Consider the following 25597-nt stretch of genomic DNA (forward strand, 5'->3'; position numbering starts at 1 on the left):
AGGCTAAGGAAAATAGTGAATGATTCAGTCTGCTCCATCTTTAAAAGATGTCAGAAAGACCTTGTAAATTTAATTTTAAGTTTTCAGTCAGTTTAATAGAAGAGACTTTCAAAACCTTGTTTATTTAATGGTTTATTTAAATAAACCTTGTTTATTTAAAGAAGGACTGAAATAATTGAGATCCAAGTTGCTACATTCTCCAGTTATGCAGTATTTGCATTTTAGTCTTTTGTAGACTATCTCTCATTGAAGGCATAAGAAATCTGGACTTGATACAAACCTATGTATTTAGAAGTTGATACTGTGCCCCACCATTTTTTATGTTTTTCTGATGGCTTAATCATTACTGTGTGATCCATCTACCTGAACTGCTTACAACATACTCAACTAATTGTGCTAGTTAAGAGGAAAAATTTGTAAGGAAAATTACTTAAGCCCACGTTACATATAAGTACCTTTAGAAATTGAAGTATTCCAGATTATCATCTCTTTTTAATTACTGTTAAATACTGTTAAGCCATTTGTGTTTATAGGGGACCACAAAGAAAGAGACAAGTTCCATATAAGGCTGTTGATGTTTTCCAATAGATCTTGTAGCAGCAGTAAATGAAGCAGCATTTTAACACATTCCATCATTTATGGTAGTTTGTTTGCACAACTGCATGAGTAGAATTTGTATTTTGCTTTAGATTAGTGATATAGACTAACTCCATTTAGAATAAAGAGACCCTTCTGGTCCAAGGTATTGAATAGGCCTTGAAACCAAAATGAATATAAATGTATACATGCTGTAATGACTTACTGAATCTTCAGCCAGTATGATCAGGGCTTTAAAAGTTATAAATTGTCCTCATTCTTCTCACTAATTCTAAAAATTAAAGATCCATGCCTAAAGATTAGCGGCATCAACTTTATTAACCATCAATAACATCCTGTGAGTGTGTTATTTCAAACATGAAAAACATGAGAAATGCCTGTAACTTCATTCACCTGTTTTCTTGTGTAATATATTCAAAACATCTGTTTATTAATTTGGAGGAAATTTTTGCTAAATTTCCCATCTGTTTAAACAGTTTTATGGAATTTGTGATTTTTGTCACAAGTGTGTCTAGCTGTATAAGCAGCATTAGATCTTAAACCAGGACTTTTATTTACAGTTCAGTAGGAACTGAACTGGTAACACATAGAATTCTTTCTTCCTTGTAGAATGTTTTCTCCTTGATAATTGGAAGCACTGTCTATTCTAATTATGTAAGTAAAGGGCCTTGAGTTTCCATGGCATCTCAGCATACCTGATTATCATGGGAAAGTATTGTAGTAACCTCAGGGATGTTCAGTTGCCAGTGGTCACTAGGATTGGAAATCCAACTGACTTGGTATGTTGTGGATATGAAAAACACCAGGAGGACAGGCCTACTGTCATACACCATGCCTCAAATCAGTGTTTATATGTGTTTGTATTTGGGTTTGCCTGCTTCTCAGTATTTTTACTCATATTTGAAGCATTACCATCTTCATAGGGAACTGAGGTGTGTAGGAAGTACATGTATGCAGTGATGATGTCCAGAACCCGCGAGACTTCTACTGAAAGTTTACTGTAACCAAACACTTGAAATTATTTGGCTTTCCTAGGTACTATTGTGAGTCTTAACTTCCATGTATTCCTAATCAAGTTCTGGACTCACATTGCACCATTCATCCCTGAACCAAAACTTGTTAAACAGGTTAGAAAATTTCTTGAAAAGGAGCAAAGCAAGTAGCAAAAATGATCAATATATGAGTATTTTGAGATGGGAGAAAACAAACAGTACTAGACATATATAACCTTTTTTAAGCTGTTGGTAGGGTTTTGCTTATAAGTGTGGTTGACATCTTTGAAATTTGAATGTTTTAGCAACATTTCTTACTGAAATTACTATTTGAAAAAGACCAACTTTTATAACATTGCATTGAACAATCATTGGCTAAAAACTTCTTTGGTAAGCTGTAGTTAATTTTTGAAAGCAGCGACTTTTCTGCAGAAGTACGTTCTTTTTGAAGCAACTCAGCTATGTCTTATTTTTAAATGACCTTCCAAGGTTCTGTGAAAGAATGTTACAGCATGGGGCAGGTTGGAGGGTAACATGGTGTGTTGTCTGGTCCAACCTTCCTGCTCAAGCTGGGTCGTCCTGCAGCGCAGGGCACAGGATTGTGGGCAGACAGTTCTCAGATATATCCAGTGATGGAGACTCCACAACCTTTCTGAGCAACCTGTTCCAGTGCTCAGTCACCTGCACAATACAGAAACTTTTCCTCCCTTTCAGGTGGAACTTCCTATGTATCAGTTTGTGTCTGTTGCCTGTTATCCTCTTGCTTGGCACCGTGAGGAAGAGCCTGGCTCCATTCTCTTGGCGCTATTCCTTCAGATATGTTGTTGAGATCCCCTCTCAATCATCTCTTCTTGAGACTGAACAGGCCCAATTCCCTCATCCTTTCCTCATACTAGAGATGCTTCAGTCCCCTAAACATCTTTGTGTAGCCCTTTGCTGGACCTGCTCCAGGAGTTCCACATCTCTCTCTCTCTCTGAGGAGCCCAGGATTGGACACAGCTCTCCAGATGTGGCCCCACCAGGGCAGAATAGAGGGAGAGGATCTCCTCTCTTGACCTGCTGGCAATGCTCTTCCTAAAGTACCCCAGGACACCGTTGGCCTTTTTGGCCACCAGGACACACTGCTGGCTCAGGGACAGCTTACAGTCCACCAGGACTGCCCGGTCCTTCTCTGCAGAGTGTTGCTTTGCTTGATTCTATTATGTTTAAAGGGAAAGGCTGGAGAGGTGCCTTTCAAACTCTACAGGATTGAAGTCTTGGCATGTATCTGAACTTGTGAACACTTAAAACTGAGCCTACAATAAGTTGTTCAGCTTATAAAGGTGGTGTCTTTAAGGTGAAATCTTGAAGTCAGTGAGAATTCTGTCATTTGGTTGTGTTAAATATATTGATTAAACATTCTTATCTTCTCTGTGGGAAAAAAAAAAAGGCTTTATGCTAAACAAGAGATTCTGACTGTAAGCTGTTTGCGGTTTGGAAGTGAGGGATTGAATTATTTTTTATTCTTGGTAAGAACTGCTAGAAACAAATGGGCAAAAGTTATCATGATCTTTGAAGGCTTAGGCATTACTGCTGGTGCTTGGCACCTTCAGCAGTGTGAACATTCACATGTATTACTTTTGGGAGGACTTGTGACTTGTTTAGTGCTACGGAAGGTCAGATGTTGTAAATCAAACTGGATGTTGAGTCAAGGCCCATTTTTTTCATTTGGCCTTCACCCTTTCTGAAAGTGACTTTTGAAAGTCAGACTTTAAATAATTTCTGACTAAAAGAATGACAGGTAAACCCCTAGTCAATAATGCTTAAAATGTGCTTAGCCTGGGAAAAAAAGGAGGCTCAGGGGATGCCTTATGACACTCTACAACTACCTGAAAGGAGGTTGTAGCCTGCTGGGGGTCCATCTCTCCTCACAGGCAACCAGAAACAGGACAAGAGGACACAGTCCTAATTGTGCCAAAGGAAGTTTAGGCAGGACATTACAAAACAATGCTTCATGGGACGAGAGATCTGCTGTTGGAATGGGCTGCCCAGGGAGGTGGTGGAGCCACTATCCCTGGAAGTGTTTAAAAAAGACTGGATATGGCACTTAGTGCCTTGATCTACTTGACAGGGTGTAGTTCATAGGTTGGACTTGATGACCTTAAAGGTCTTTTTCAACCTGGTTAATGCTGTGATTCTGTGAAAGACAAGCAAACTCCTCTTGATCTTCACATGTCCAGATTTTTTTTAAAAAATTCAGTGGTTCTTCCAGATTTTTCTCATTCTATTACTTTTCTGTCTATTTATGGCCTACCACTATCCCTTTTAATGCTGTATATCTCCTGAAATTGGTTCTGATTAATACATTGTAAACCTACTAATAACACAGCTCCTAGTTGTGGGAAAAAGAGATCTTCTTTTCACTTCATAAATCTGGGGAAAGAGAGGTGTAGAGAGTTGTTTTGTTTGTTTTTTTTTTTTTTACTGGGGTATAATGCCTATACAGTACACATTGTAGACATTTTGCTAATATATTGGACTGAATATGTAAGTTAAAATTCTGTTAAAGTTGGTGAAGACAGGAATTATCTAGCTACTAGAGCACTGGAGTGGATTCCAGGCATTTGAGGTTCTCTTCTTTGTATATTCTGCATCATGTGAAATCTTTTTAAATTATTCTTCTGCTTCTCCTTTTTTCCTCTGTAAAATGAGAATTTGCCTTGGTTTAGTGCTATGAGCAACAAAAATAAAATTCTTAGTGATTTTTGAGCTGAGGTCAGATATTGCAGGAGCACAGAGATACCTGAACAAATAACAGTTTTCCAAATAAAATGGAAATGTTGCCTTTTTATCATTCACATACTTATAGTCAGGTTCTTTTAACTGCTGAGTACTCTCATATCTTCCTGCAGCTGCAACAAGTCTCTTGCTTTTGAGAGGAATGAGAAACCATTATGACCCCAGCAGTCAAATTGCACAAATATTCCTTCTTTACCTGTACAGACAGTTGTCAAAAAAACTAGTTTTATTGCAGTCATTTTTTTTTTAATGCAGAGCTGTAAAATGTACATAATCCCATGAAGCCAATGCACACTGTCCTGTACTTTCTAGTTCCTTGTCCAGGGCAGGTCTGATCCTACATTCATGCACCAGAAACTATTTTCTGAAAATTTAGTCAAAGCTATTTTTCCTTTCATTTATTTTCTCCATGTTATAAATATCTTTGCTCAAGATCAAATCCTCCAGGAGTCTTTCTTTAAAAAACTAAGTTGAGCACCTGAAATCTTGCAAGGTTGGTTTTCCAACCTGTAGGTTTTAAGTATCCCTAAAGTTTGGACTTCAGAACTGGGACCAATAATTGAAGAGTAGATTTAAAATGTAATATTGAAGCAGCAAGAGGGCTTGTTTCTTTTATTTGGCAGCACTGGGGCTGCATTTTATGGCATGAGCTTTTTCTTTTTCTTTTTTTTTTTTTTTTGCCACTCTTCTGAGAACTAATGTTACTATTTATGACTGCTTCTTAGTGCCTCCCTGATGGCTTGCCAGTGTTTTTCCAAATAGAGCCTGGTATATTTTCTGTATTATGTTACTGGTTCCCAGATAGCCTGACAATACTCATGCTGTCCTTGCACAGTCTTCTGCAGACTCTGCAGACCAAACTTATCATTCACTACTTCAATTAAACTGTTAACAGTGTTGGATCCAAATGGATTCCTTGAGGACTTTTTTCTGTCAAAGTTATACTCATTATTGAGTTATCCTGCACTGGATTCAGTGTTTCAGCAGATGGAGTATCAAATACTGCCTTAAAATTCTAAGGAAGTTTTGTTGCTTTGGGTTCTTTTGCAAACATTTCTGAGACTTGGATTGATCTGTGTTAATAACCTGTTATTCCACATATTTTAGGCAATTTGTTTAATTCTCTGATGTTATTAGATGACCAGCTCACTATAGCTACCCTTTTCTAAAAATGTGATGCGATTTTAGACTGAAAAGTTCAAACAAGGTGTTACTGAGCATATCCAAATTATTTTTCTAGAGGCTTAATGGGGGGTGTCAGTGAAAGTTGTTCACAGGGATGGCAACCCCTATGATCTATTTACATTCTGAATATTTTTAATATGGAAGAGCAATGGTCTTTTCCTGTCAGGCTCATTCTTAATAATGTATAATAAGCTTTTAGGGATGTTTTCAAGAGGTTTCAAGTGATTCATCTTGAAGCTGGAAAACTTCAGCTTGACTTATTAAATGTTGGCAAAATAGCAAGTTATTTTTAAAAAGGCATTGGAGAGGGAAACTGTCAGGTACACTAATACCTCTATTAACAGATATATCAGGAATGTTGATTTTTAAATTTTTTTCCGTCTCCATCTGTCCTCCATGCTGGTAATGGAGATATGAATTAAGAGTAAAAATTCCACTTTAATGTACTGTGAATTAGAAATAATTTTTCTTTTTCTATTTTCTATGTCTAAAAGTTTTCATACTTAATACTGTTTTAAGACTTACTTTGGTTTTCAGTGTGTTAAGAAGGATTTTACTTCCTTACTTTTCACAGAATAAAATCATAAAATCATTAAGGTTGGAAAATACCTCCAAGATCAAGTCTGACCTTTAACCAAACACCACCATGTCAATTAACCATTGGACTAAGTGCTATGTCCAGTTGTTTCTTGAATGCTTCCAGAGAAGGTGCCTCCACCATTTCCCTGGACAATCTGTTCCAGTGCTTAACCACCCTCTCAATGAAAAAATTCTTCCAGGTGTCCAACCTGAACCTCTCCTGCTGCAGCTTGAGGAAATTTCTTCTGTCACTGGGAGAAGAGACCAACCCCTCCCACCTGGCTAGACCCTCCTTTCAGGCAGTTGTAGGAAGTGATAAAGTCACCCCCAAGCCTCCTTTTCAACAGGCTAACCACCCCCAGCTCTCTCAACCCCTTTTTCTATCAGTCACTCTCCACACCGTTCATCAGCTCTCTTGCCCTTCTCTGAACCCTCTCCAGCCCCTCAATATCTTTGTTGTAGTGAGGGGCCCAGAATTGGTCACAGCACTCGAGCTGTGTCCTCACCAGTGCTGAGTGCAGAGGGACAGCCATTGCCCCAGCCGTGCCGGTCACACTGTTCCTGATACAGGCCAGGATGCCACTGACCTTCTTGGCCACCTGGGCACTGCTGGCTCGAGTTCAGCTGCTGTTGAGCAGCACCTCTAGGTCCTTTCCCACTGCAGAGTTTTGCAGCCCCCAGCCTGTAGTGCTGCATGGGGTTGTTGTGGCCAAAGTGCAGGACTTGGCCTTGTTGAATCTCATACTGTTGGCCTCAGCCCATTGATCCAGATACAATTTGAAACAAGTCTTAAAAATCATTGAAATAATTTCCCCCAGTAACTGGTATGGAATGGGACAATTACAAGATCTGTTACTCAAAGACACAATGCAATTAAAGAAGTGATTTGAAAATAGTTTCTGAGCATCCTCAGTAGAATCTAATCATAATTCCCATTTGTAATATGTTGCATTAGTTCTGTGTTGCCTGCCAGAGTGGCTGTTTCTGTGTCTCACTTGAGGACCAAGTTCACAACGACTTTTCATGTATTAAATCATATGGTGACTAAGAGCTACTAATGTCATAGCATCAAGAAAAAGACTGTTGGACTTTCATACGAGATAATTTATAAAGATGAGGAAGTATTAATGCTATTTGCAAGGTACTGCTGAAAAATCAGGAGTACTGGGAAGAGTTTGTCCATGCAGAAAAATAAGTGAAATCAAAACTGAGAGGTGTAGAAGAGGTCAGCTAAGATGATCAGGAAGACCTACTGTAGATGAGGAGATTAGACCTTTTCTTACTTAGTCTAGTAAAATGAGGGCTGAGGAGGAATATCATTGTTTTCTGTAAATGTGTCAAGGGAGTAAATACTGAGGGGGGGATCAGGGAGAGAAACATTGTGCTGTTAAATCTAAAAGATCATTTTGGCACAGAAGCAAAGGTATATAAACTGAGTAAATTAAATGAAATTAAGAGCTGGAGTCTCAAAATCAGCTGAGACTTCTTGTAATACTAGTTGGGAACAAGATGGATCTTTCTTAATTTATGCTGAAGGTGTTTTGATGAGTTTGTGGCATAGTAGAGGAATAGACTCCAACTTCTGTATTCTCATGGCCTTAAACAGGAGCCTGTAACCAAAAAAAACAAAAAAAGGAAGTAATAGTATCATACAGTCCTATGTTTTTTCTTCTTCTGGTTTGTAATTATTTTGGCTGCTACTCCTGTAAGCTTTGGGTTTCTAAGGTACAACACTTTCTGAATTTGTCAATACTAGCAACAAAAATAAAAAAAATGAGAACAGTTACCATAAAAAATTACTGCTTGTTGATGCATTAGCAAGTAGTTTTCAACTTTCCTCTTATACTGTAGTAATTCGAAGGAGCTAGCAAAAATGTAAAATGATAAATCATCTGTAGAGACTATATTCTGTGATTTCTGCTGGAGTAAAGGATATATTAATGTGTATGAGAAATATTATTCCTCACAACATTTTTGAAGAAAAGGCAAGCTCCCATAATTGGCAAAAATGGTAAATGTTGATAAATCTCATCAAATCCTTGCTTTGTGTTTCTGCTGTGTGAAATGATAGAAAAGTGCCAGGTCAAGGGTTAGATCTCCATGTTCCTTCATCCCTGTACTTTTATTTGCTAAATACAATATATTGCTATAGTTATATTGCCAGGAGTAGCTGGTGAGATGTGAAACTTTTCATTTAGGGGGTTCCTATGCCAGGGACACTTAAAATAATTTAAAAAATTCTTATTGCAGCATCTGATAACCAAGGCAAAGCAGTTATTGAAACCACTGCAGAACCTTACCTGTAATTCTTCCACTGGTAGTATGAAAATTTAACTGCGTAGTCTTAATATTCCATTAATTTATTTCTTTCCATGATACACATAATTGTGTGTGCAGATTATAAAAGTTACATATAGTCAGTGTCACCTAAAATATTTAATTGGATTTGCAGTTGAAGATATTTGTACTATTTAATAATGTAGATCAAACTGAGCTTCTAGAAAATGTTTTCTTTTTTTAGTTTTACATATGGCATGCTTCGCTTTCTTTTTGTCGAATACCACACATTTGTGTCATCACATGAGCAATCTGAGAATGTCATGTCTTTCCTCTGTGCTTGTGAAGCTCACAGGCCTCCTCTGTGCCTTCAAAGAGGATTCTCACTAGCAGCAGCCAGCAGGATTAAACCTGAAAACTGAGCAGATACAGAGAAACAATAAGTGAGAAGGGAAATGAATTCTCATAGGGTAGAGGAAAAATAATAGGGCTGAAATGTTTTGATATTGTTGGTCTTTTACTTAGCTCTAGAGCTACTTTGAAATATCAGCAAGGATGCAAATTACCTTTTCATGCTCAAAGGAGAAAACAAATTTAGGAATTACAGGAAGTGGTGAGAAAGCAGTGATCTATCAGAAAAAAATAATTGTATAAAATGAGTCACTTAAAGCCATCTTTTACTTTGTCTATAGACACATCTGCAGCCTGCACTTATTTCGTAATAAGAGGAATCAGTTTAGTACATTGAAAAATTCTGAGCCAGCTGTTCCACTGTGACCAGGCTTCAGCAAAATGCTTTTAATGGTTCAACTGGATGACTTTGGTGTTTAAGAGAGGCAAATTTCAAACAAGATCTAAAATATACTTTTTGTGCTTATGCTTATTATGAAATGTTTGTGTCTGTTGCTGTGCTGTTGAGTGTGTGCCTGATCTGTTAGTTCTTAAGTAAATGTGTGAGGTTTTGCAAAACTAAAACCTTTGATATACAAAGAAACAGCTAGACCCAGCAGAACTGATTTTCTTTTATCTTAAAATTGTGTTGATCCCTTTTTTTGTCGTTACAATTTTTCATTTTGTTACTATCCCTGATCTATTTAGGGCCCATCTTTGCTATGATTTTTGTCAAGGATTTTTTCTGAATGGTGCAGCTGGTTCATAGTATTAAATGTGGCAGAGAACCTGGAGGTGTAGGGTCAAGACCTGTGCTGCTTAAGGATTTTGAATAGCTGTGTCCCTCTCTCAGAGACCTCACACTTGGGCTTGGGGTTTTTTGCTTTAAAGAGGCTCAACCTCGTTTAGAAAAGGGGGGAATAGTGTCACCATGCAACTCTTCCCTGCTACAGCAGCAGGGCTAGTCATTTAATACCTTGATTTATAACAGTATTGTAATCTAGGAAGCAGGTGGAGTTACAACTGGTTACGGTACTTTGGATATTAATGGCTTGGCTTGGCAGTGGAATTCTAAAGCTGTATATACTTTTGCTGTTTTAATTATGCATTCATTAAAAGCTTTTATACCCAACAGAATAAAGTAAATATTGTTTGATCTCCGTAGTGTGCTCCCAGACTGTAGATTTGCACAGCAGGGTCTTGATAATCTGAATAAATTGTATTTCCCCAAGGAGTTTATCTTTCAAATAAGGTCGTAAAGAAATGCATTCTTTCCCCTTAGTTCTCCTTGTGCTTTTTCTGCTATTTATATCACGGAGCACAGGAATAGAGGTATATTGTAGTCTGCTGTGTACTTGGTTATGATTAACTCTAATTTATCAATCTGTTACATCCTTTTCTGTGGCTTGTGCAAGGCAATTATTCTTTAAAGTAGGAACAAATAAAGATGGTTTTGGAAGCAACTTAAACACAATGTTTATAGCTATTTTTCCCTGTTTGACATTTTAGCATATCTCTATACTGAAATGCACCTCTGTATCAAAATATTCACACTGTCACATCATTTATTTTGAATATTTAATATTGTCATCTTTCAGATTATGTTTGTTTGTGGAAGATATTTTCTTTTATGAGGCTTTTAAATGTCAGCTCATTGTTGAATTGGTTTGGCATCTAAAGGTTGGTACTACTGAATCAGAAGACCCTTAGTGAGGAATAATAGATTCCCTTGCTTCAGTGGGGGGATGCACACTAAGTGGAATGCATGGGATCTCTAAGGAAGTTTCTTATTTTAGAAGTAGACTCTGATAAATAATTTGGACAATTTACTAAATTGGTTTGAGTTCACGGTGAGATTTCAGAACTATTTAAACTTAGTTTTAAGTGCTGTACCTGTAATTTTATACATATTTTCTTAGCCTGAATGTCTTTCAGCAGTGTAACGTGCATCATATTTGAAGAGATAGGATCACTACCCTTCAGCTCTTAGTGACAGCTCTGCTTGTGTCCATATTTCATCCTTCAGCTCAAAAAAAGTGGCATATATATAAAAGTTTATGAAGAAGGGGTTAAAAGTTTGAAAAATTTTCATAAGCCTGGTTTGTAATGCCTGTTTTCAAAGAACATGTACTGCAATGCAGTACCACAAGAAAGTCACACACTACTTCAAAATTTTGTAGATGCTCAGTTAATGCAATATAATAAAATCTGTGGAAAGCAGAGACTGCCAGTACTCTTACTCATGAACACACCTAAATTTCCTGTTAAGTAACCTATTTCACCATTTACCAAAGTTTTTAATTCAATTAAGGTTTTAGCATGAAAAATTTATTCAAATCAGATTGAGCTGGCAGTGATTGCTTTGATCCTTACTGTGGGACTTTTTTAAAGCTAGAAGATAAGGTGCATTTTTCTTGCAACTAATTTTATATACTTCATTTTAGACTGTTTTTGAAAATTTTACCACTTATAAGAGCAAAGTTATGTGATCTAGGGTATACATTGAACAATCTCAAAGTGAAGTTTTTTCTAGGATCATAACTGAGGCAGTATTGTACAGTACTGTATAAACCTGATTTTCATTTGTAAAATCTAATGAAGTATTTGCCTCTTTTTCTGTGAAATACAAACCTGTAGGTCAACTCTAACCTTACAAAATCAGAAATGAACATTACTGATTCCAGGCCAAGGCCAGTTTTAACAAAACACACTTTCAGTATTTGTTAACAAGTAGACTGTGAGTTCAGCAGGTAACTACCACATTATGTTAGGAAGCATCAAAAATCATCTGAAACTTAGTAATGAAAATAAGTAAACACATAACAGCCACCCTCAAAAAAAACCCCAACTCACATACCTAAATAAGCATTTGAAATAACTTACTACATGCAGTATAAGTAACTGGTGAGATTTTATTTATACATTCATAAGTATATTTGGCCTCTTTAACTGTAAGACAGCTTTCATAAAAACAACTTTGATTGCTTCTGATTTGAGAGGATAGGGGAGTTTGGAGTTCATGAAAAATATCCAAACCTAAAATGAAGGCTTACCAACGTCTTTCAGATTTCCCTGAAAATGTAAAGTTTTTTCAGGGGTGGATTGCATTTGTGTGTCTCATTACTGATTCTCTCTAATAAGGATCCTGTTATGTTACCTCCAGTATTTTCCTCCTCTGAAGTCTGCTAAAAGCCACCTTCTCAACCAACACTTAGTGGGGTTTGATCAGGCATGTATTGTAGTGGGACTGTTGATCCTCAGCTCACAATGCTTGATTATTTATTTATTTATTTTTTATGTCCCTAGACATAGCCATTGACCACAAAAGAGCTCAATAAATACAGTCTGAGCTCTTCTAAATTTCTTTCTGACATTTGGGATTTTTTCAATCAGTGAGTTCTTTGAAAAGATAGTTTTCTGAGCCAGAGACAATAAACTGTGGTTGCTGCTTGTCAAATACTGTGCTGTTTGCTTGGATTGGACTCCTATGTGTTGTTGCCAGCATTGCATGGCCGTCACAGGAGTGGGGTTGTGAGGTGCCATCTGTGATCTGAAGATACTAAATCACCAAGCAAGCACACAGACCAGATACTTTTCATGTAGAATTCATTCTTGTATCTTTCTTTCTGCAGATTTATTCTTACCTCCTCTGTGTTAATGTGAGGAGGGGCTGACACTAGAATAGCTGTGGCTTTTGGTATGATGGCTGTTAATGCTTGTTCTGACAATGTAAAGAACTTTGTTCTTCCAAGAAAACCATGGGAAGCTCTTATGCAGAAGTCTAAGTAGATAATGAGTAAGATTTATCTTTAGTGTACAGCTCTGCTGGGGAGGGTGAACCATTCAGACTGGGAGATTATGTAACAAGCAGGAACCTCCACAGGAATTTGATTCCATTTCCTCCAGTACTGACTCCTCTAAGCAGGTTAAAAAATTCTTTCTCCACTCTCCATTGCATATGCATAAACAGCTCCACAGTCATCGGGACAGGCACCCAATTCACACGTTCAAGATGTAGTCCATAAAACATTCCAAAAAAACCCCTCTTCGCACTTTCCCATCTTCCCTGTTGCTCTGCTCTATCTGCCAGCCGTGCAGCTCATTTGACATTTACAAGATTTCTTGTCAGTTTCATTTGGTGCTGCCATTCCATCCAGCGGAGCAGTGAAAGTGAAATTGACTTAATTTAGTCTGTTTCTCTTCCTTGCTCCAGTCCCCGCGTTAACTCACCAGCAAAGTGAGACTGACGAGGCTCCTTGTCATTCTCACCCATGGGGCTGGTCAGGGGAAGGCGCTGATAGGGAGCAGTGCGCTAAACTGGAAGATGAGAACCGGGATTGCGGAGGAGAGGGGAAGAGAGGTGTGAGCATGCAGCAAGAACAGAGAAAATGGGTAAACATGATTATTATTTCTCAGGTGCCCTGGGTGCTTTTGTCTAATAGAGGTGAATTCTTGGGCTGTTCCCTGAAAGGAGCAGTGTGGTCTAGAACAGCAGTAGTTCATTGTCTAGGTACTAATTTATGAGGGATGCCAAGTTGAAAACGTTTAGCCTGTAAATATTGGTCATCTGTTAGCAGGATGGGCAAAGCTTTCTGCCTTGAGCTACTATAGCTTTTGCTCCTCACATTTTCAGCTGCCAGGAGAGAGAGGAAGCCAACATCCACTATATTTTGATGACAGTGGTTAGAGAAAAAAAAGGGTTCATTTGTTCAATGAAGAAAAATTCATACCTGATAAAATGTTGCTCAACATCTTGTATTTTGTGAGGTTTCATAGAACAAAAGTTGTGCTACACAGGTGCTCTACTTCAATCAAAACACTAAATAATGAACAAACAATTGCTTTGTAACGAACCATTGTCGTTAAAAAATGCATTTTTTTAATCCACTTGTTAGCTCCTGTGAGCTCTCTTGACATACAGTGTAAATCATGCTGGTTTATTATATTATGTGCTAATCCATATTTCTTACAGATGCTTTATGCATAAATAACCTTAGGAGTTGCAATATAAATTAGTACTATCATATATATTTGCATATGCAATGGTAACACATATACATTTTGAATGAGGCAGTGTTAATTAACTTGAAGTTATATTGCCTGCCTTCCTTATCCACAGCTCCAAAAGAATAACCTTTTTTCATTATCTGAGACCTGTGGATTTTTATATTCTCTGTTTTGGGTTTGGGATATTTTTGTGACGTGTATTTTGTTTGCTTCACCCATCTAGGAATTAAATAGTTTTAATTACTTGGACCTGTACAAGCTTGCGGATCTTTTCAACCTCACTTTGTTGGAGAATGCAGTCATTGGCTTCTTAGTAAAACATCTCTCTGAGCTACTGAAGAGCCATCCTGAAGAAGTTCTGGCACTCCCGTACTGTCTTCTTCGAGAGGTTTTTAAAAGCGATAGACTCACTTCACTCAGTGAAGAACAAATCTGGCAGGTAAGGGGATTGGTGAACAACCAGAATGTGTGACACTCTATAAACCATAGCAGTAATCTGTTGTTTTGAAACCCTGGAGCAATCTCGAGGGAGAATAAGCACTTGAGCAAAAACTGTGAATAACAACTGAGGGAAATTTCTAAACGAAATTCTAAAAATGTTGTGTTGTGTTAATGCAATTACTTTGTTTGAGAGAGAAATTTGTCATGCTGTTGAACTTCTGCTACTTAAATACAGACAGAGATTTTCCTCCAGATCCAACTTCTTTGATAGGAAGCGATGGCTGATGCATGCAGCTCAATTATAATTGCCTCTGATGAGGCTGGTGCCATGAGTTTGGTGGCAAACTTGCTTCTGCAGTCTCTCTCATTCACTTCAGACAAATGTAGCTGCATAACTTCAATAGTCATTGAAATTGTTTGGGCCACCATGGCTGACTTTGCCTGAAGCAAATGAGAGAATCATCACACAGGCAGCACTGCTCCAAGATGAGTGGAAGCTTCGATGGAAGGTTTGTGGCAAGAAGCCTGAGATCACTTCCTTTTAAGAAGCTGGATCTAGAAAAGGACCAAGTTGCTAGCTATGAAGTATTAACAAGATAAAAGCACTGTGTTGTGACATTTAGTGTGTATGGGCTGGGAGAAAACCTAATGTGAGAAAAACACATTGCCTATTAAGAGAAACACAAAAACTAAACCAAAATTTGTCCTTGGAAATGTTCCCATTGTATGTCTGTAAAAATTCACTGTGGAGCGGAAGGAAATCTCTGTAATATTGATTACCCAAAGATATCTTTCTGTTTCATTTTTGCTGTCATGTTTTAGAGAGGAAAGTATTTCAGTGTATTTCAAGGTAGAAGGAAACTTGCTAAAAAGAAACCTGTGCATTCCTTTTAGAAAGTGGGTTACATTACCCAAACAGAGAAGACTGTGTTTCAGAAAACTGATTTATTTTTCAACCCCTATTATCTATTTATCTTTTGGATTATTCTAAGGAGATAACTACATTTGGATGCTATCAATTTCTCAAAGTGTAAAGTGTATATTCATCATTGGGATGCTTTTATGTTCTGTGGATGAATAATGTCATGCAGGATAAGATATTTATTCTTTAAAAAATAAAAATGTCAGGTTAACTAGTATGAAGACATAACATAACCTTTCAGTTATGTAGCAGGCATTTTTTTTTTCCAAAATTTTGAGGCTTTACATTATAGAGTGTGTTACAAAGGTGATATTTTCTGCAAATACCAAAATGAAGTTTGACTTTTTCCTGTCCTAGTCCCTGGAGGATGCCTGTACTACACATGATGATGGGTTGTTTGGTTTAGGTTTTTGAGGCGCACTGCTCTGGAGCCCTAGCCCATATTCCCTTTATCAGAAGCAAGTTCTGATGTACAAGTTTATGCATGGAGCATGGATGATTGGCTGATTGGGTTTCATCATCATTTCTCTGCAGAGCCAGTGGAATCCCCTAGCTACATGCTTGGGTATGCTTCTGCTAGAAGAGTTTCTATGGGAAGCTATTCAAGTATAACTTAATACTCACTCAAAATCTGCTATAATGATGTTTGGGAAGTGGGAGATTTCAAATCCTGTCTAACTGTCCTGTTCTGCAAGACTCAGACTCAGAAGTAATTTTATTAATTGTGTGCACTCCAGTCAATGAACACTTCATGAGACAAATGTGACAAAGCCTCTGTTTCTGTTGCAGGGTCATACTGGGCAGAGATAGGTAATATGCTGCTTTCTGAGTGACAACAAACTCCACACTGTCCATTTAAGTGTTATCATAATTCCCTCTCTAAAGGTTACTACTGCTGTTCTGAAGAATTTTTTTTAAACTAGGTTTCTGCTGCAGGCAAAATGTGCATGCATCTTTTTAATTCAGTTTGTAAAAACCAGGAATAAATATATATTTATAAATATTCCAGGTTCCCAGAATGGATTAAAAGACATATATAAACATTAACCAATTTGGTCATTCAGAAGGCAATAAGAAACTGGTTTCTTGCTTTATCTTAGTAAATAAGTAATTCCCTCATAGTCAACCCAATAGAAGAAAATCAAATCAGACCAGCTATATTGCCTCAAGTGTAGTTAAGTTCATCATTTTTGCTAAGGTTATAGTGGTAATGCAATATACCATGGAAGAATCTAATATTCAGCCCAGGGTGAAGATTGGGTATGCCAGAGGATTAGTGTCAGGGTGCTTTATGGAAGTGAAACTTGATGGACAGGCTGGAGACAGATCTACAGAATCTCATTAAATTGCTGAATTGTTCATTACTGAGCACTCTCACTGTAATAAAGTGCTCATTGACTTTGACAAATCCCCATCCCATGTCTTAAGGAAGAACAGCAAAGCAAGAGGTGTTGGGGAAGCTGGAGGAAATTTGCACAAAGTGGGGCAGATAATAGAAAAGCTGATGGGGGGATGCTACCACTTGATTTATCTGTCTTACCTGCGACTAGTGCGGCCTCTGCACACACACATGGCTGCGTGTCACAGCAATATGAATTCAGCATGTCCCCAAGTCACCTTTGCTGGTAGGGCTGCCATGAAGCCCTAAGCAAAAATTAAAACTTCCCTCAGAGAACCTCTGGAAAGGGTGCCACTGTCTGCAGAGCACAGTTTTTTATGCCAGTTTGAATTCCCAATGTCCACTGGGTGATCTGGTCCTAGTGCACTTAAAGATTAAGGTGGTTATTTTAATGTATCAAAAGGTGCATATGGAGTGATGCTTGAATATTATTTAAATGAATGATTGCAGCTCTTACCTGTCATACTTTATATTTTTCTAGGCAACCAATTCACAATTGGCTAGTTCTAGTGAGTATGGTGAAATATAACTGAACAAACCACATCTGAGAAAGTTAAATGGTAATATTAGTGACAGTGTAATAGGCTGTGGGTTACTGCCAACTACTACAGAAATTCCTGTTGATTTTTCAGACTTTTTGGCTTGATGTGTCTTATTTTGAGTGGAGACAATAGACAAAGACTGAAGTGATGTGTTTCTTAAAACAAAAACCCAAAAGCCCCACTAGAAAGCCTGTGTAGGCTGTGAAATTGGATCTATTTATGAGCCTCTTCAAACAGGTCTTTCTTAGGTAAGCTAAGACAGTAATTATGATTATTCATTGACATAAGATATGTTTTCATGTTGATTTTTACAGTTTATCAGCACGTAAGATTACAAAATATTCTTCTACATAAGAATTTTTTTTATTTGTCAGCTGCATTAAAATGTGTAAAGTTAAGTCAGTGACATGAAAAAAAGGATTAAATAAAAAAAATGAATTAAACAAAGGAAAGAATCATGGGGAAGGTGGAGGGAAAAAACCTTTTTTTCCTGGTTTGTTCTTCTTCATCACAACCTGTGAAGCACCCTTCTTTTTTTCCACAGGAAGCAGTCACGACAGAGACATAAATGTCTAGTTTATCGTGAAATAAAAAGTGAATATTTTCATAATTGACCGTTACAAGAAAGATTCATTGGCTGTACTTTAAGGAAGCAGGTGAATTCTTTGCCTTGGTAATTGAAAAAGTAACCAACCTTGTAAGATGGAACAAGTTTGCCAGAGAAATATAGTGGTAGATGGCTTGTTGTTGCAACCTTACCAAGTAGAAAGCAAGCTAAAGATTTAAGTAAAAAACTAATTTAGCTTTAGATATAATTATGCCTTATATTTGTTATTAGAAACTTCAGTGTCATGAGGCTTAAATATTCATATTTCAAATATCCTACTAATGCTTAGAGAGAGAAATATTTACTGGATTATTCTGTCTCTGTGCAGTAGATTGGTCAAATGGTTCTGTATTAAATACTGCACTTGATCCAAGGTGGACTCCTAAATCATAAATGGGAAAAAATCTTAAGTGAGATGAGTATAGATTATTTTCTTCCATCCCTGCTTCTGTTTAAGTAGATTGTTAAAGGATACATATAATTTTTAAGCAGCTAACAATAAAAGCAGGTCAATTTTAGTATTTGTCAATACTTCTTCAGAAGCAAGGTTAGAAGTTTTCCCTTGGCTTTCTTTGGCTTCTTTTTTTTTTTTTTTTTTCTATTTTTTTTTTATTTTGCTAAGCAACTTGGTTACTTGGTAATCAACTGATAAGCAAGCAATCTAGGAAAAGCTGGTAGATAAAACTGCTTGAGTGGTTTATTCCGTTAGGATGCATGCAAATGTGTTGTGCCTTTTCCAAGGCATTCCTGAGACTTTCTAGCCCTGTTAAATTCCTTGTGTGTAACTTCTGAACTTGTGTTCATGAAGTAGTATGTTCCATGTGTCAAAGTGTAATGCTAGTTATTCCTTTTATCCCTGTGAATGTGCAGAAACAAATACAAACAGTGTTTGGTCTCTGTATTGGAGAAGTGTCTTTGCTTGAATAAACAGAAGAATGAAGGACAAGAAGACTGCAGTGTTATAGGTCAATATAAGCTTGTAGTGTATCTTTTATAAAAATAATAAGTGTACAAATCCAGTTTTCTTATTACAGTCCTGTTTATCCTCTTCTGTGCCCTATTTTCAACAGCCTTTTTTTACGCTTGAACTCCATTTTGGATTTCCTGATGGCATTTGTGAAGGACCAAAATTTTTCTTCTGCAGAAATCCCACAGTTCAATGCTGTAGGAAATTTTGTGGTGTACACATTGTGGCAGCCTGTTATGATGGAACAGTTTGGTGCTGATGACAGATCCAAAGACATCTTCCATACATCTGCAATGGTGCACACATTTACCTATGCAGAACAGCAGTGTCTAAAGTGGATTGTCATGTTCTGGTACAAGCTTGCCATTCCTTCAGATCAGTACTTGATTTTTTTCTTCTGTCAATCTTTTGGTATTGCAGAGCAATTTTTCATATGGAGAGAGTATAAGTAATTTTTCTCAGGGGTATATATATATTCTAATGAAATGTGGCCTAAGTGCCTTGCTAAATGTGAACTTAAGTTTTACTGCCAAACAAGTAACAACATAAAATATATGTGAAGGAAAGCACCTCAGTAATCAATGTTGTGTTTAAGCAGTATATTAGCCTTTCACTATTCAAGAAATAAGCTTAAGTGCTCTCTTGGGCAATAAGTGAAATAATGTCTACTCTGATGCTTGTTCCTAATGAGTATTTACCCTAAGCAGAAACCTCTCTAAAATGTGGCTGTCAACCTCTAATCAAGAAAGGCATAGAAGAGAAAAAAGGGGCTTGAGGCATATCTGAGGTGAACAGGTGAGACTAAATGAGAAAATTAACATATTACCCATGCGTGTTTTGCTGTACTTTTACCTTTTTTTTTCTACCCTTTTCATGGAAGTCTATATAAAAGTGCCAGAGAACCAGTATCCAGTGTACTACATCTGTGATGGTTATGCTATTTGTGTCATGATATGCTGAGCAAGCAAAATCACACAGTTACCCTCAAATAAAATTAGTATGGACACATAACCTCTGATAGGCTGCAGCTTTCCTTTTCCTTAGTCTAATCCTCATAAACATAGGTATCTCACCTGAATTGACTCTGTGCAGTGGTGTATTTCTCACAATCTCTCCAGACTGGGTGGGATTAATTTTTATAAGGCATGTGCAGAATTGGTAGGACATCCATCATAGGTAGGCCAAGCTGGTAGCTGTGGCCCAAGGTCTGCAGGAGGTTGGTGTCCACTGGCACTGCAGACTGGCCAGGGTTCATGCACAAACAGAGGGTCAAGCAGTGGGTATAGGCAGCAGGAACTCACACAGTTCAGCTGGTGTGCTCAGGTCACACACTATTTATTCCTGATATAATTTCTGTATCGTTTGTTATAGTAATGGCTCTTTGGCTTATAGGGAAGATGCGTGCCGTCCCTGCTGGACTGTTCCTTTATTTTATGAAACACCTTTCCCCTTTGTCTACTTTGGTTTAATTCAAATGGGCTCCTAATTTGTCCTTTACAGTAATATCTTGTGAACTTTATATATAGCTTTTGTTCTGAACTTTAAAAAGTTTCCTGTTTTTTGAATGCTAGCTAATATATTTACTGTTATTTATCAAGTATAACAATAGAGAAAGTGATTTCCAGTATTAAAGCTATGCTAGGAGCAACTGTGTGTTCTTCTAATGTTCTTTTTGATACATGTCAGAAAACTTGATTATTTTGCTGCTGTTGTTGTGAGCCTTGGAGAATTACTGGAGAGCATGACTTTGGTCTTGCTGTCCTACAGTAATGTTGCCTCAACTTATTTATCCCAGATTACCTTCAGAAGTGCACAGAGCATCACACCAGTATTTATGAAGCCTGCTGTGCTCACAGCTCTTGGATTTAGGTCAGTTCTTCAGCTAAGCAGTGGATGTGTGTTTTGATTTAGAAAGAGACACCAAGGTATGCACACAGCAAGACTTATTCTGTGTTACTGCATTCTATGTTTGAATTTGTCTGCTGTGGGGGGATTTGTATTGGCTGTTGACCTCTTTGTGGCTCAGATCTGTTGGATATTATCTGCAGTATAATTGTATAAATATACACATATATGTGGTTACATTAAAAAAAAAAGTTGCTGAAGCTGTTTTGAAAGCCAGGAAAGCCAGGTATGGTTGAAAATATACATCAATTTTTAAGTTGAAGAAAATAACATAAAGTCTAAAATCCACAGATACCATGGATGATCAAATATGGCAGTCTGTTGTTACTATCTTAGTTAATGTCTTCCATTCAGAGATATAAATGTTAGTAATCTTTACTCTTTCAAAACCTTGGTAAAGCTGTTTAACGTTGTTTCCAATGGGTTTAAGCGTGTGGAAAATGATAGGAAATTAGAATGTCTTCTGAGAATTCCCAGTTCTGTATTTCAACAGATTTTCCTTTGGGAGCTGATAGAAGCATTACTTTGTAACCACAAAGCCAAAGAAGACGGTGGAAGAAAATTGAATTCCATGTTTCCTGAATCCGTGCACATGGTCATCAATGTGTTAAGATAGCTGCAATCCTGTTCTGGGGTCAAGTGCCCGAAGTGTGCCCAGTTAGAGGTAGTGAAGTCTCACCTGTGTGTCCAGACCTGCAGCAGGTGTGTTGGTCCAGCACAGCTGCTGAGATCTCAGTAGCTGGTGCCCTTTGCTGCCGCTCCCGCCCCAGGATCAGGACACTGTGGCTCCAGGAAGGTGAGGAGGCAAGGAGATGGAAAAGCTGTGTCACTCCTGCACAGCCTTTCTTACTCCAGCTGGGACACCCTTGGCAGCTTCCAGATGTGCAAGTGAGCTGCAGAGCTGGGTGTTTCCTTGCCTTGTGACAAAGGGTTCCTTTTACTCCTTTGATCACTTCGGACTCCCTCGTGCCAGGGAGAAATGGAAGAAATTATGACAAATACACTTGTCAAAAAGATCTTAAGAAGATTTCCTGTGAAGTGGCTTCCAAGCTAAAGGTCTATATGGGATAGTAATGACAGATTGAAAGATCACAGTCTCTGAAGTGAAAATCTGTGCTGAAGAGCTTTCAAAGTGTTCCTTTAGGGTGGAGCCTATTTTAATGTTGGAGTGAAGCTATAGGATGTAATTTTACAAGGTTTATCTTATAGCAGTTACAGATGTTTTAGTTTGCTTCAGATATTATTTAGTAGGTTTATATAATAAATTAATGCTTGTTTTAATCTTATAGTGGGTAAGCTCTGACATTCCCAATTCATTAGATTCTTTTGGGATCTCAAATACAATTACAAATGTGGTTCAAAATGTTTAAGTCAATTTTTGAAAGAAATAGCTTTCTTAGAACAATTAGTTGATTTTGAAAAATTAATGCAGGACTCATTTGATTAAGCAGTGAGCTAATCTGAAGTCCATCATGTGGGGATTAAACTAAAGTCAGTAAAACTGATTGAGAGAATGGAGGTTGTTCAGCCTGGAGAAGGCCTCAGGAAGCCTTTATAGCAGCTGTTCAGGGTCTAAGAGGGCAGACAGGAAAGATGCAGAGGGGCGTTTTTGAAGGACATGTGGTGACACAACAAGGGGAAATGGTTTTAAATGGAAAAAGAGTAGGTTTGCATCAGAAATACAGAAGAAATTCTTATTGTGAGGAGGTGAGGCACTGGCAGAGAATTGTGGATGCCCCATCCCTGGCACTGTTCAAGGTGAGGTTGGATGGAGCTTTGAGCATCCTGGTCTAATGGACACTGTCCATGACCAGGGGTTGGAACTAGGTGATCTTTAAGGTCCCTTCCAACCCAAACTATTCTGTGATTTTGGTTGGAAAATTTGACATCAGAGGTTTTGAAGTAATAGTGTGTTGAACACATGCATATTTATAAACCAACTAAGGAGAGCATGTGCTTTGAAGTACTTTTTTGTGTGTGACCAAAGATATTGATGACATACAAGTCCTGTATAGCTGTTGTAAAGATTATTATAGAAAATGATACATTTTTTTTGTGATTTGTTGGATTTGCCCATTAAATCCCTAGAAAATAATACCCTAACAATAGGGAAGAAAGGAATAGGAATCCTTTTACATTCAAGAACCATTTAGAATAATTTTCACAGAGCTGAATTGCATTTTTATAGAATTTTGTCAATTTTGTGCCTATTTCATTTTCTAACAATTTTTTACTGATGAAAGCTTGTAGATTCTTGTCTCTGGAGTGAGCCGCTACACTTCTAAAATATATTTCAGAGGGGAAAATAGCAAGAGAGGAATAGCAATAAAAACAGTGTGTATCAGATTGTAAAAATTGTCTTTTCCACTTATTAATTATGTACCAGCCACTTGTTTTAGTGCTGAATGTGGCTACGTAAAGTTCCAATGCATTTGACATCAACCTGAGTGTTTTCTCTAAAAGTAAAAATGAGCAATTCTAGATTTTGAAATGATGGCTGCTGAAGGTAGGTCCTTTTCCACCTCCCACATTCTCTGTCCTTACCCTGTTTCAGAAAAGATAAATACTATCATAAACCCTAATCTCCTTAAACTGAAATCAAATCACAGTTAAGAGCCCTAGTTAAACAACTCTGTTTATGAAGAGATAAGCTTCTGCTCTTTACAGCTTCAGAAAACTTATCAGATATAAAGCACCTAGCAATGTTGGTTCTACCATCACAACAAATGATGGAGGATCCAAACTTGAGCATTTTTTGATGCATTTGAAAAGGAACAGCAAGAAGTTTTTTACCTCAGAGCTTCTTGCCATTTTATCCAGTTATTAAAGAGAGGTAGGTTTTATGGACCTATGAAGCTACATCTTAGGAATGTTGATGTGACAATGCAGAGTGACACAGAGTCCCCAGGCAGGGCAAAGGAGAGCTGCTTTATTGCAAAAACCTGGCCTTTTTAAGCAGTTTGGCCTTTATCAGCTCCACAGTTTTAAATCATAGCAAGCATAATTCAGCCAACCACTATGCACCACGATGTGAACTCACAATGGTTACAGAACTTGTTTTTCTACCTCTAATTCAGCTGAGTCACTTTCCCTTTTCTGCTTAGCAGAGCTAACAGCCTAAGCCATGGTTTTACCAGGCCTTCCCTTTGTTAAGGTTTTACCTAGATGCAACATGTTTATGGTGAGGAGATTGATTTCCTTGTCATTTCTAAGTCTCGGTGGCTGAACTTGTTTCAAAGGAAAAAGTTGAGATTGTGTCTCTGGAAAAATCAAGATTGAGTCTCTGGATGCCATATTTTGGATTTGCTTTGCTCTGGTTTCATTGGCTTTGCATTCTCCTTTTTGATGCTCTTGTTAAAACAAATTTTGCCTTGAACACGAGAGTAAGCAGAGGCTTTCCACTGTGATCATTCCCAGCTCATTTATTTAATGTGTGTAGACTCCCAGGTGTGACAGCCATTGCAGTGCACAGAAAACAGAGGCTGTGAGTAGTGGGGTGGCTGTGAAGTGTGTTGCAATAGGAGCTGCATGCAAGCTCATTCAGCTTTTAAACACATGCTTGAACATGTGGAGTGTCACTGAGAGGGGTTGCACAGGGCCTTGCTTGCCCCTTCTACCACAGTGGAAGAACCAGTTGGGTGTGAGAAGGACATTTGTAAATCTGCCTTGGTAGCGAAGCTCCAAGTGACTGTGGAGGAAACTCCTCTGTGGTTTGAGGACCTGATGACACAAGATCAGACTTCTCTTGAAGCACACTGTGGGACAGTTTTGTCTTTCTCCAAGGTTAAGAAAGGATGCAGTGTTTATGGCCTGTATTGCCTTGCACTTTTCAGCTGCAAAAATACCTCAGGTATTTTTGGCAGATGATACTTAGGGAATTGTTTTGTCCTCGCGTTCAGATACCTGCATATCATCAGACTTTGTTCTGTGGCATAAGCACCAACATTTCCATTGGGTTTTTGGTAGTGGAATAAAGAGACTCAGTTGGACAGACTGAGGGGACAGATTTTGATTAAGACACCTAATTTTTCTCTTAGTTCCCATTTTGAGAAAGTGGTTGAAATGTAAACTTTTCTTGGGAAAGCCTGAATTTTACTTATAATTTTCTTTTAGATACTTGGAAGGAACGTTCTGTATAATTTTGAAGTTCAGATTCCCCAGAAGGTGTAAAATGGCAAGCTTTTATGAGCTGTGATAATTTACAACAGCTGAGAGTTTACCTTCTGTCTGTACCTTACTTCACTTTGAACTCCAGTAGATGAGAACAGTTTTTCTATTATAGCGTCTCATTGCTTTAATAGGATTACTTACCATATGTAATGTTATATACCAATGTAGTTCAGCTAGCCTTTTGGAAAGCTGATTTGCTCTCATAGTTATTTTATTGTAAGTCTAAAAAGATGGAATATCTTTATTGAATTTAATCAATGTCTTCTAGGTAAACTTCTTACTCTCATGGCCAGTAAATATAAGAAGTGGAGAAAGTGTGCAAAAGAAGTGAATACAATTCTGAATGCATAAATTCTATTATTTACTTTTATTACAAAACTGGCATTTTTTTCTGTGTTTCGTAGGAAACACATACATAAAAAGATGAAACTATAATTGTCTTTCTCTCAAACCTTTTTTGTAAAACAATGTCCCTTTTGAGAAGGCCACTATAATTATGTAAAGTAGGGGTGAAGGAAGCTTGCAGTAAAGCGCTGAACTGACAATGTAAGGGACTGTACTGGGTGGGTGGAGGGTTTGTCTTTGGATAAACAATTCCTCTCTTTCTCACAAGGATGCTGGGCAGAAACAATTATTAAAAATTTCTTGCACAGAAGTACAGGTGTTAAAGTTGTTACTCCTGAAGCTGTTTGATTATGAGTAAGAAATCTGCCAAAGATGTGTATGTTGTGTTATCCTTCTTGCACCTGTTGAAGCACGGTGCAGGACAACATTTCTATTCAGCAGCAATGGGTGATGGATGCTTTACTGCTTAAATGCTTTAAGGAGGTAGACATTAT

General features: G+C 37.7%; 1 protein-coding gene across 1 annotated transcript in view; it reads left to right on the forward strand.

Moving 5' to 3' along the window:
* Positions 1-25597, forward strand: part of KLHL32 (kelch like family member 32) — a 118881-nt gene that overhangs the window by 65508 nt on the left and 27776 nt on the right. Inside the window, exon 6 of the mRNA XM_058802002.1 lies at positions 14029-14244. Within this exon, the coding sequence (XP_058657985.1) occupies positions 14029-14244 (216 nt within the window). The remainder of the gene's footprint in view (positions 1-14028; positions 14245-25597) is intronic.

Source organism: Ammospiza caudacuta, chromosome 3 (assembly GCF_027887145.1).
Source record: "Ammospiza caudacuta isolate bAmmCau1 chromosome 3, bAmmCau1.pri, whole genome shotgun sequence".
NCBI lineage: Eukaryota > Metazoa > Chordata > Aves > Passeriformes > Passerellidae > Ammospiza > Ammospiza caudacuta.